This window comes from Morone saxatilis, unplaced genomic scaffold, assembly GCF_004916995.1.
Source record: "Morone saxatilis isolate NCDOM2014 unplaced genomic scaffold, NCSU_SB_2.0 Contig8, whole genome shotgun sequence".
Lineage (NCBI taxonomy): Eukaryota > Metazoa > Chordata > Actinopteri > Moronidae > Morone > Morone saxatilis.
The window spans coordinates 6,333,401-6,344,556 of record NW_023340257.1 but is presented as its reverse complement, the minus strand read 5'-3'; the positions used below and the strand labels follow the sequence as shown (position 1 = coordinate 6,344,556).

Genomic DNA, 11,156 nt, shown 5'->3' with positions numbered 1-11,156 from the left:
TTTTGTTTCCTACTGTAAACTTATAGGAACAGTTGTTTACACTTTTAATGATTCTGTAAGATATGAATTTTACTACATTGTTTTGCCTCTTATGGATGATCAGATCGCTTTTTGGCGAGATGTGTTCGCATCAGACAGCAGCAATGTGCACATGCATGTTCTAGACTGTTAGGATGATGTATGATGATATGAGAGTGTGTGTGGGTTTGGGGTGTGGAGTAAAAAGTATTGCATGTATGGTGGAAAAGAAAGGGATGTTAATGTAACAACATAATTGTAATATATAATACAGTAATAAAATAATATGAATATGATAATACTTTAATAATAATAATTACAATATAATATAATAATAACCATTATAAAAATCAGTATTGCATTCATTGAGCAATGACGGGGTGGTTGGACCATAAAACTGAAATGCTAGGCCCTAGGAAAATAAGGTCACACACTGATGCTAATTTAACCTTAGCTAGCCCTAGCAAAGTTTAACCAGGTGACCTGTTAGCAACAGTTTAGTTTTTTCTTACTCACCAGATGACCCATTGTGCAGCAGTTGAGGTCATCTCAGCATGAAGCAGTTCTTAGTCCCCTGTCCAGTCTTTGACTGAACTCTGCTGACACAGTTTCTCTTTCTCCTGAGATCTGCTGGTCCATTGTCACATGTAGGGTCCTGAGCTCTGTCTGCTGTGCCTCCTGTTGGTCCCACTCAGCAGATTAGGGTCTTCTCTGCTCCTGAGAGTCTACAGTAAGGTAAATGGTTAATGGACTGCGCCTTTCTATTTTTTTCCGACCACTCAACATGCTTTAGGCCACATTCACCCATTTACACACATTCATACACATTGATGACACAGCATCAGGAGCAATTTGGGGTTCAGTATCTTGCTCAATGGCCACTTGGACATGCAGTGAGAGGAGCCGGGGATCGAACCCACCCTTCTGATTAGTCAACGACCCGCTCTTCCTCCTGAGGCACAGCCTGTACAAGCTGGAAGAGATGGCCATGTTCAGCCTTTAAGCTAAGATATACACGGTCCAGTGTGTACCATTTAGGAGTTATGTATAATCACCTGAAAATAAGTTAATGAATAGTTATGTTTTTTTTTACCTTAGAATTAGCTGTTTTTATCTACAAAGGAGTGGGTCCTCTTCCATGGAGGCCACCATGTTGTCCACAATGTATCTACAGTAGCACAGAAAGGACCAGGAAGGAGAAAAAAAACACAGTTCTATTTTTAAAAATGTATTGTGTTTGGTGCAAAATAATGGAACGATCAAAAGAGAGCAGGTTTTGGGCCTTCATCTGTTGATTAGCTGTGAACAACATATGATATAAACTAATAAATAGAAATAGATAGAAACTGGAGTTTTTTTTTGTTAATGGAAATGTTGAGAATATACACTCTTATGAGATGACAGTACTAGCAGTGGTCCCAAGCCAGTTTGATTCAAGAGTTTGTGACCCCTGTTCTACACCCCTGAGGTACACAGGGGTTGTAACAGCAGGGTAAGGCGAGGGTGTTGTAATGTGCGACTATACCTCTAGATGCCACTAATTCTTACACACTGGTCCTGTAATATGTTTGCAGTAGTTTTTAATACTGGTGAGAGTGACATAACTGGGTTTAACAACATAACCAATTACGTGCACAAGTAGCCTGGACATTGGTGGACTCTGTATCAGTAGATACTCAATATTAAATGACTCGGATTAGGGGCAAAAAAACTTGATCAGGACATCCTTAGTGTCTAATTATATAATACTACAGTAGAATAACACACCTGAATAATTTTATTGTGGGTAGTGTAGTAATCAGTGGAGTACTCTTCCAACCCTCCAGTGTGCCAATATGGAGAACAAAATATCTCTTAACACAAATTTTTTGTTCAATATCCTGATTTATTTTCTTGTAATTTTACAGGTACGTCACATGTTTCCATCCCAATTTCGATCACATAAAATGAGTAAATGACAGATTGACAGACTGCATGACATTCATCAGTTATGAGGAAAGTCAGAATATGGACAATAGTGACATGGACATACAGCATTATGAAATTGTCAGAAGATAATATTGGATGTGAGGACAGAGGAACACGAAATAAAACAAGCAAAATAAATATGTGATCATCATGTTGGGATGGGACAGAGCCGATATACATTAAGGGGCTACAAAGCACAACTGTCACCACAGAAAGATTATCAGACTCAAACCGTGTCATTATGGCAAAGGTTTGGTACAAATCCCAGAGTAGCTACATTTCTCTAACTTAGTCAGTAGCATACAGCAGAAAACCAGTAAAAGTGTTATAGTGGCTTTTGTCATCGCAGAGGAAACATCCAATGGGCAGGTTGACAGCCACCTTGTCCTCAGCCGTCAGATGGAGGGCTACAACTATAGTGGCACTGTCCTCTTGGTCTTCCATATTTTTCTCTCTGGGTCCTGCAATCACATTGCCGTTCACCTGCAGAGTGGCGCAGGCGGCCAGAGAGTTACCAGGAGCACCAGCGTCACTGTAGACGGTGAGGGCGAAGCTGTAGACACCAGAGCGGGGAACAGTAAAGATACCGGTCTCTGCACTGTAGCCATCCCCCAGGTTGATGAAGACATGTTTGTAGACGATGAGATTGTCGTCACGGAAGGGACCAAAGCATTTCAAATTGCTCTCACTGTTTAGAGCGACAGAGAAGGCACTGCAGCTGGCTGGAGGTGCAGAGGAGAAGAGAAAAACATGAAGTTGCAATGAGAAAAGCCCCTAGTTGGGTTGCATGACAGGTGTCTGAAGTGTGTGGAGAAGTGTTTAAGATGTTTTGATGACTTTCCCTTCCCCTTCTGGTTTTTGTAACACTTTTTCTCACCTCTGATATTGTTGAGGACGGTCTTTGTGTTTATCAGTTGCTTCTCCAGCTCATTGAGGCTCGTGTTGAAGAACATCTTCATCCTGTGTATCTGTTGCTGCATCAGACAGCAGCCCAGGATGCCTGGTCCGTAAGACACACTGAACATACAATAGGTTGCATATGAGAGTGTGCGCAAAGACATGACTATGGCCTATGACATGACTTATTTGCATAAAAACTAACCATTTTCTTCGTTGATATCCTTGTTTGTGCCAGGTCCATTCCAGGAATAATCATCAGCGTGGATGAACACTGCTCCCAACAGACACAGCAATACAATAGCTGGGAGAAGAAGAGCAAAGGCATATACCATTAAAGCCAGAGAGAATCATTACATTAACTCCGGTGAGAATTTATCCTTAAATCTTAACATACATCTCCTTACATGCATTGCTTCTACAGTTGCAACTTATTTATTGTTTATGTAATTATATCTAGTCTCACCTTGCATGGTGATGCTGGCAGCTGATGATGGCTTCAAGAGGATAAAAGGTGGGATAGACTGATGCAGGGTCAAGAGCTACACCTATATATATGTTTCCCATCAATTCTTAATTATTTTGGCTTTGAAAAAGCTCCTCCCTTTTCCCCTATTGTCCACCCTTTTACTTTAATACCTGTATTCGTATATACTGTATTCGTATATACTGTACACATCTTCTTTATGAATGGGGGCTACACTCACACACAAACATGAACACACACACACATCCTCTAGGGCTTTGTGTTGTAGATGTAGGTCAGGTATCACCTATCTTCTGGGGCAAGTTGTCCATCTGGTTCAGTGTTCCCATCAGCACACAAAGATAAAGTGCATGCAATGTTTTATTGTACATCAAAGATTGATATTCAATCAATTTGCAGGGCTGGAAATACTGTGGATTTTTGTTTGCATAAACTTAAAAAAGAGGCAGAACAGGAGCTGTTAGACTGAGGATTGCGTCCATCACATCAATCCACCACATGTTGAACATTGCAGTATTGTTTTCTATACCAGCAGATTTTTAAAATCTCAAGACAGATATTTTGTACCTAGAAGCAATGCCATCAATGTTTATTTTATTAGTCTAACTTTTTCAATCAGGCCAGGACACAACAAACTATTGCCACCCAGTGTAAAATGAGAGTTTCATTGTCCTCCTGTGAATAGTGTTGGATTACTTGAGTTAACTAGCACAAAGTGCTGATGAATGTCTGGAATAAGCGGGAAAAAACTGACATGAATATTTCCTCCAAGAGAGCAGTGAGGGTATGAAAGTGAGAATTTGAGTTAGAATAAATCTTTGATTGAACACAAATCAAGACTTATTAAACAACATCTGGGTCAAGACGAAGAGGTGTGAGTTGACAAAAGACCAATGAAGGTCAAATAGGTCTTCCCATCCATGTGGGAATACAAAGACACTACAGATAAGTTAAGAATGCAGGGGCGCCTAAAAGCATCCAGGTCACTGGGGTGTGGGGAGCAAAGATAAGATCACTCTGGTTATTCTGCCACATAACAAGGTAGAAATATGGTTACGTAATCAGCATTAGTTATATTAACACTAATACTGAGGGCTTCTCAAACCATCAACAGACCATATTTCTACAGAATACTTAAATGCTGGGAGAGATGTTATTCTTCATTCCCAAAACATACTACCGTTCAAAAGGTTTGGAATCATCATGTTCAGACACCATATTTACATTTGAAATAATTTGGGCCCCGAAAGAATAATAATTCAATGCTTAAATAATTAAGATAATTGAGTCTAAACCATTCCTTCCCCAGTCCAGAAAAGCGCAAGTGACTGTAGATCATTACTGTACCACAGTGGTGCTTGGGTTCTAAATACTGTTGGTAACCCATTTTCTTTGGGCCCCTTTGCATTTTACTCAGTGGTTACATTGAAGAGGTTTAAACTAATTCCAGATTGTTTATAGGCATTACTGTGCACTTGACACGGAAACTGGAACCTGTTCCTTTTTAAATCTGCACTGATTTTGATGCTAAGCTTCTTTTACCAGTGACTGGTGATTTCTTATGTTCCATTTAACTGTTTCCTTTCAGTCTGGTTGATCCATTGTACAGCGTTTTGTTCTCCACCTACAAAACATTACTTTTTTTGCAAACCCTTCATACTATTTATAAAGACAAGTTTATACAATTTAAAAGCATGAAAGACCATTCAGAAATATAGTCCTTTCAGCCATCTGTAGGTACCGAATTAAGCTTTTGTGGCAGGCGATAAAGATCTATAGATGCAATGCAGTGTGTTTACAGCTCTTTTATTATGTGCAAAGACAGTTTTAGAAAGATAAAACACAATAAAGACTGGTGCAGAAAAATATGAAAACCAGACATTCATCAACAGTTTCCTTGCCAGAAGGGTATCCAGATCAAGAACACATGTACTTCCTAAATGTCACATGCTTCCAACCAGACAAGCAGGTTATATCAACAACAAAAAAAAACAACATCATTCATCATTCATACTCAATCCAACTGGCAAACAGTAACTGTTGCCCCTACTCCTGCCCAAAACCTGATCCCTGGGTACAGTGGGCCAGTGAACTGGGTCTCGTGCCGGTGAATAAGATGGGCCTGGTTGTTGGCGATGCGGTAAAAGGCCAGAATCCCTGCATGCTGGTCCAGATAGACGCCGATCCGCCGGGTCTTAGATGCACCTAGAGGTTTTTCCTGGCCATCGTGCCAGAAGGAGAAGCCAGTCCCCGACCAGTACAAGCTCCAGGACAGAGCATTGTGGCCCAAACGGCTTTTGTCATCAGAACCTTTACGTTCCATCTCCTTGTAGGCCACGCCGATGGTGATCTGCGTGATGGGACAGGGAAAAAACCTATTAAGAAAGGAAACTAATCCAAGTGGCTGCAAATGGCCATGATGGGTAACTGTAAAAATAACATTTAAAGGGACGTCAGCCCATGGTTTTTATGGTGGTTTATATGTAGGGCCTATTATTTTTAGTATTTATTTAACAAGATTAAGAGCCTACAGGATCTTTATAGTTATCACAGTATAATAATATATTATATAAACCTCATGATGTGCTAGACAAAAAGTCAGGGGATTGTCAAAGTCATTTGGATTCATAATTTGGAAACCATGAATGTCTGTACTGAACTTCCAAATGTATCATAATCAGTCATAATCAACTCATTTACATTTTTCCTTTAACTTCATATGGATTTTCTGAGTTGTGCTCCTCACATAAGGACCTGTCTTACTGTAAACAACGAGATGACCAGTGACCTCTTGCTGCAGAAAATGCGTTTTGGGGAGTGTGAGGACATAAAATCGAGATCAGAATCAGCTGAAATTGATCTGTTTCTTTTAAAATCTGGGTATATTTAGGGATTTAGGGAAAATCTGTAAAAAAAAAACAAAAAAACAATGAGCATTTTTATATTCATGGTTAGCAAAGGGATGAGAAATATAATATAGGAGTCTAGCTTTCTTTGGAAAGACTTATTATTGTTTCTATTTTGCTCTCAAATATAAAGTGGTCACCTTCTGTGGCTCGAGAAAAGTTTTAGACATGCCACTAAGCTATAAGTTGGACTAACACGACCCTGAACCCAAAGATGCGGACAGATTTGGTTCTTGGAGTTTACATAAAATTCAGGCGAATTTAGCAGTGATTTCCATTAATGTATTGTATTACGCATATGTCTAGCTGAAACCACCCATCTCCCCACTGACGTCTACAGACCCACCTTCTGGCCAGTCCACTCCACCTCCCAGTAGTAAGGGCTCCCTGCCAGAGGCTCTCTGCACAGAACCTGCCTCCAGAAGTGGAAGCGTTCAGGGTGGTCAGGAGGGTTTAGGTTCTCAGCCCGCATCGTGGCCTTATGACCTCCATCTGACAGCTGCACATGCCGATACACCGTGTTGGGATCCATGGTGGGTTCGAAGTGAACTGAAAGGAGAGGATGCATTTTAGTGAAGACTTTGACACTGTGTTCTATATTCTGTATCATACTGTGAAGTATGATGAACTCACATTTCAGCAACTCTTCTCTTGTCTCTGGTTCCATTTTAACAGGTCCCATTGTTGTTATGGGAGGTGCTGAGAGGAAAAAACAAAAATGAATATATATCAAATAAGGGGTCAAAAGTTGTCTACGCCACACTTCCACTGCTATGAGGGAGAAGTAGTTGATTGATATGTGCAGGCAGTGTCTAATGCTTTTGTATTCACCTTGAGGTTGGGGAGGAGGGAAGGGTGGAGGGGGGGCTGAAGCTTCATGTCCAGAGAGATAGGGAGAGAAGACACAAGGGAAAGAGGTAAACCAAATGAAATCTCCACTCAGTGACATCTAACATCCTTAGTGAAACCTTTAAAAGCACTGTAGCAGGCGTTCTTATTTTTACCTGTAAGACACGCAGGATGTAGAGGTGGAGACTTGAATGAATCCTCGTGGCCTGGGGGAATAAAGAATGAACAGATGAAGCAAAATATGAACTCAGGGACATTTTCAGGTCCAAGAGCATTTGTTTTATGAGCCACAGACATGCAAGATATGAAGTTTCTAAAGCAAGGATCTCAATGTGCCGGTCCAGGGGCCAAATGAGCCCTCTATCCCCCTCCCTCTGACCTGCGACATCAAAAATATAAAATTATCCAGACTGCAGATTTTTCTTTTATTATTAGTTTTTTCTATCCCTGCTGTTTCCCCTTCATATACAATTAAAGTACAGTACCAGTTCAAAGTTTGGAAAAGTGTACAGTAAAAACACAATTCTACTTTAAAAAAATCTATTTCATTTGGCGCAAAATAATTGCAAAGGTCAAAGGTGCCTGCAAATAGATGCAAGGGTTGATAAGAAGACAGCAGGTTTCAGGCCTTCATTTGCTGATGCTGCGAACAACAAAGAGCATATAGAAATGTATAGAACCCGCTATTTGCATGTTTTTTTGTTAAGTATGATGTTAGCAATGGAAATATTTTAAGAAGACAGCTTTCCTGTAGTACTTGAATGTTGAACTGAGACCTGTGTAACTAACCTTGAAGTCGTGGAGGTGGCAGAGGTGGAGGGTCTGTCGTCATCTCATACACTATAGAAAAGAGTGGATGAGCTGTGAGAAACACATATAAAGGTGTCCCTTCTATGACTAAGAGTCAAAGTAAAGGTGTTTTTAGCTTGAATTCTGTGCTGTTGCACTGATTTACACGTCCACGTACCTGTGTTTTGTGTAGTGTCCTGACCACTGTTATTGGCTGCTGTAGTGCTTTCTGCTGCTACACCATTGGGTGTTGGAGCTGCAGGGTCTTGATTCACTACAAATAAATGGAAAGTTTTGACTGCTTGAAGAAGAGAAAAGAATAGAAGAAAAGACAAAAGAGTAGAGAAGAGGAATACTGACGTATTGTGATGATCTTGGCCAGGCCGGCTTTGCAGAGGTCCTGTATTGACTTTTGTAGTTCTTTCGTGGCAGAGCGGATGGAGGCTACTACCGCTTCCTGACTCAGTACTGACTCTCCTGTGGCACCCGTCTGGCCCAGTGGCTCCATGATGAGGAAATTCTTGAGAACAGATGACAGAAAGTTGTAAAATTAAAAACAGCCTCTCTCATTTTATGATGCTGAACTTTATTTATCCAGTGAAATTCAAATGAAATCCATCTCCAGCCAAACCCTGCCTCACAAAAATTACCTTCAGGAAGCAGATGTGGTCCTGCATGTCAGCCAGCCTGCTCAGCTCTGCACTCTTCCAGCGCAGCTGTGCCACCTCCTGCTCTAGTCCGTTGATCTGCCCCTCAACCTGGCTGCCTAAGGAGTTCTCATGGCTGCCGAGGAGCTCACCAACCTCGGAACCTGTTAGGTTCACGTTCTTGACAAGATCCGAGAATACGTCTGTGGTCTCTTGCTGTAAAGCCTGTACCAAGGCCTGTGCACAGAGAGGAAGAGAAGGATCAAGTAAGATCAGGGATGAGGAAATTAAGAAAAGAGAGTGCAAAGAATGTAAACAATGTTATAAACAGAACTACAAGGAAGACATCATACAATCATAACTGTTACCTTGTGTTGGCGAGCAACATGTGGGATCTCATTAAGCTTCTTTTCAGTGTCTTTGATTCTCTTCTGTACATCTGCCTGCATCTGAACAAGCTCTTTCTAGAAACACACACACACACATACATCATCCATGGTTTATTATGGAAAAGAGGCCACACACACACAGTTTACATTTCCACACATATGACAGGAATACACAGTAAAGACAGTTGTTTTACAAGTACTTCAAGTTCCGCTACATTTTGGAAAGGCTACATTTTTGAAAACCCAGTACTTGATTCACCTGCACCTCACACACCAAGACCAACACCAGAGGAAAAAAACTACAAAAGAGCACTAATAATATTATCCTGGGGATTTTTGCCCTGTCCATTACATACCTGTCTCTCCCTCCTCTCTTCCTGCGGTCTGAGCACACGGTGCCCCTTGTGTCCATGCTGGCAACACACCTCACACACACACTCCTTGTCTTCACGGCAAAACAGGTCCAGGGGACGGTTGTGTTGAGGGCAGGGTCTGTAGTCCACTGTGGGGAGCTGAGGGTATATGCTGCCCTGTCGCTGTGGCCCTGTATCTGGTAAGACCTCCAGGTAGACTGGCATCGTAGGTGAGGCAGAGGAGACAGCTGTGGAGGAGCTTTGCTTGAGGCTGTTGGTTCTCAGTTTCTCCATAGCCTCTACTAGCACAGTGCTCTTGGCCAGCGAAGGTCGAGGGCTAAAGACCTGCCTACACTGGGGGCAGCTGTACTGACCCTTGCTGTCTGCCTTGTCCCAGTGGCTCTTGATACAAGCCAAGCAGTATGAATGTCCACAGGGCAGAGTGGCGGGGTCCGTCAGGGTGTCCAGGCATACTGAGCAGACAAAGGTCTCCTCTGCAGACCAGGCTGAGGCCATATGGAGCGGCGTGGAACGGAGAAGGATGAGCTAGAGTTCTTGGAGATCAGACCTGGATGAACCACAAGGTGCCCTGTTTGAATGGGTTACACAACCTACAGATTAAAGCAAAGACAGCCTAGGATGGTATGGTTGAAATGCCAGTTCACATGAATCACATGCTGCTTAAAAACAGAGGCGGGCTTGGCTCAGGGTGGGACTGGTAAAACAGGTAGGGTGAGGAGTTTCTCTCGCTTATGTCATAGTTTTCCAGTTTGTCAAATGATAAATGGTGACTAAACAAAGGAATGGCAAATTTATGCTAGTGTAAAAATTAACTAACGACCAACAAAAGAATCATATGATATTCAGAATTTGAGCCAGACAGTGATGTTAGGCTCCTTAGAGACTGAAACTATGATGATACCTGCTTCAGTTTAGGTCTGGTTAATGCAGAGTCAAAAGAGGACAGACTGGTTTTGTCACCTGTGAGGACGTGACTAGTGATGTAAAGTGCAAACAATGGGGGGTTTTCCACAATGACTCCATTAGTTTATAATGTGCATATTCTGCCTCACCCCCAACCCCAGTAAAGTGTACCGTCATAATAATAGCGCAGTGAGGGCAACAGTGACGCGCATGAAGCTCCTCTCCGCCATACTGACTAGTGGCAGCCGGCTAGCTGCACGAGAGGGCAGCTGCTGTTGATTCAACTTTTAAGGTGAGTGTTTTCCACTTGAAATTACCGCTTAATCTCGAAAACGGGTCATTGTCGTGTTTTCTGACTTTCTGTAGGACAAGTCGGGTGCTTGCCATTGACCAAACTTAAACAGTTTGTTCGGGATACGACGTTTACCTAGCTCTGTTTGATGCTAATGTGTTAGCAGGCTGGTTAGCCTTGCTACACTCGGACAGCTGATTTGAGCCAAAGTAACGTTAGACCTCGACGACCACTAAACCAGCTTTTGATCGTTTTAGTTGGTAGTGGAGAAGCCACAAACTTTAACGTAACGTAATTAACGTTTTTTAACATTGTCAGCGCAGCTCAGCTAGCTCACTAGCGCCTGTATGGTAGCCTGTAAGCCAAAGTTTGACAGCGATGCATCTGATAGATAAACTGTCGCAAACTAACAGCTGAACTTTGTTGGTTTGGAGGATTGAAGCTAACGTGAAATTCGTTTACAGGATCCATTTAACAGCTTTGAGAAACAGGTGAAGGTCAAAGTATCACAGTGAGGATTGTTACGTTTGGGTAAAGCTCAGATCAGCCGGGTTTTAACCGACCCCGACTACTGACCGGGTCATGCTCCCAGTTTCACCCAGACTTAGTAATCACGCCTCTTCAGGGGGGGGGGGGG

The 11,156-nt window shown here is 42.1% G+C and overlaps 2 protein-coding genes and 1 pseudogene across 2 annotated transcripts in view; 1 reads left to right on the top strand and 2 right to left on the bottom strand.

Annotated features, from left to right (window-relative positions):
* Positions 1 to 2,274: 2,274 nt before the first annotated feature.
* On the bottom strand, positions 2,275 to 3,356 carry LOC118341980 (annotated as a pseudogene).
* A 1,804-nt stretch (positions 3,357 to 5,160) lies between these two features.
* Positions 5,161 to 9,935, bottom strand: ftr86 (finTRIM family, member 86). Its single transcript, XM_035680241.1, has 11 exons — positions 9,307 to 9,935; positions 8,930 to 9,025; positions 8,565 to 8,798; positions 8,275 to 8,434; positions 8,093 to 8,188; positions 7,915 to 7,965; positions 7,281 to 7,331; positions 7,108 to 7,149; positions 6,910 to 6,975; positions 6,623 to 6,825; positions 5,161 to 5,720 (listed from the first exon to the last, which is right to left on the bottom strand). Exons 1-11 carry the CDS (start codon positions 9,817 to 9,819, stop codon positions 5,385 to 5,387), a joined length of 1,848 nt encoding a protein of 615 aa, XP_035536134.1. The 5' UTR covers positions 9,820 to 9,935; the 3' UTR covers positions 5,161 to 5,384.
* A 467-nt stretch (positions 9,936 to 10,402) lies between these two features.
* The window catches only part of nudt8 (nudix (nucleoside diphosphate linked moiety X)-type motif 8), an 8,349-nt gene continuing 7,595 nt past the window's right edge, over positions 10,403 to 11,156 (top strand). Inside the window, exon 1 of the mRNA XM_035680560.1 lies at positions 10,403 to 10,519. The gene's annotated coding sequence lies outside the window, so the exon portion shown is untranslated. The remainder of the gene's footprint in view (positions 10,520 to 11,156) is intronic.

Coding starts and splice junctions, on each gene's coding strand:
- ftr86 (XM_035680241.1), bottom strand. CDS start 9,819: ATGGCCTCAGCCTGGTCTGCAGAGGAGACCTTTGTCTGCTCAGTATGC. Junction 7,150..7,280: donor ACATCCTGCGTGTCTTACAG/GTAAAAATAAGA, acceptor CTGGACATGAAG/CTTCAGCCCCCCCTCCACCC. Junction 6,826..6,909: donor AAGAGAAGAGTTGCTGAAAT/GTGAGTTCATCA, acceptor CTCTCCTTTCAG/TTCACTTCGAACCCACCATG.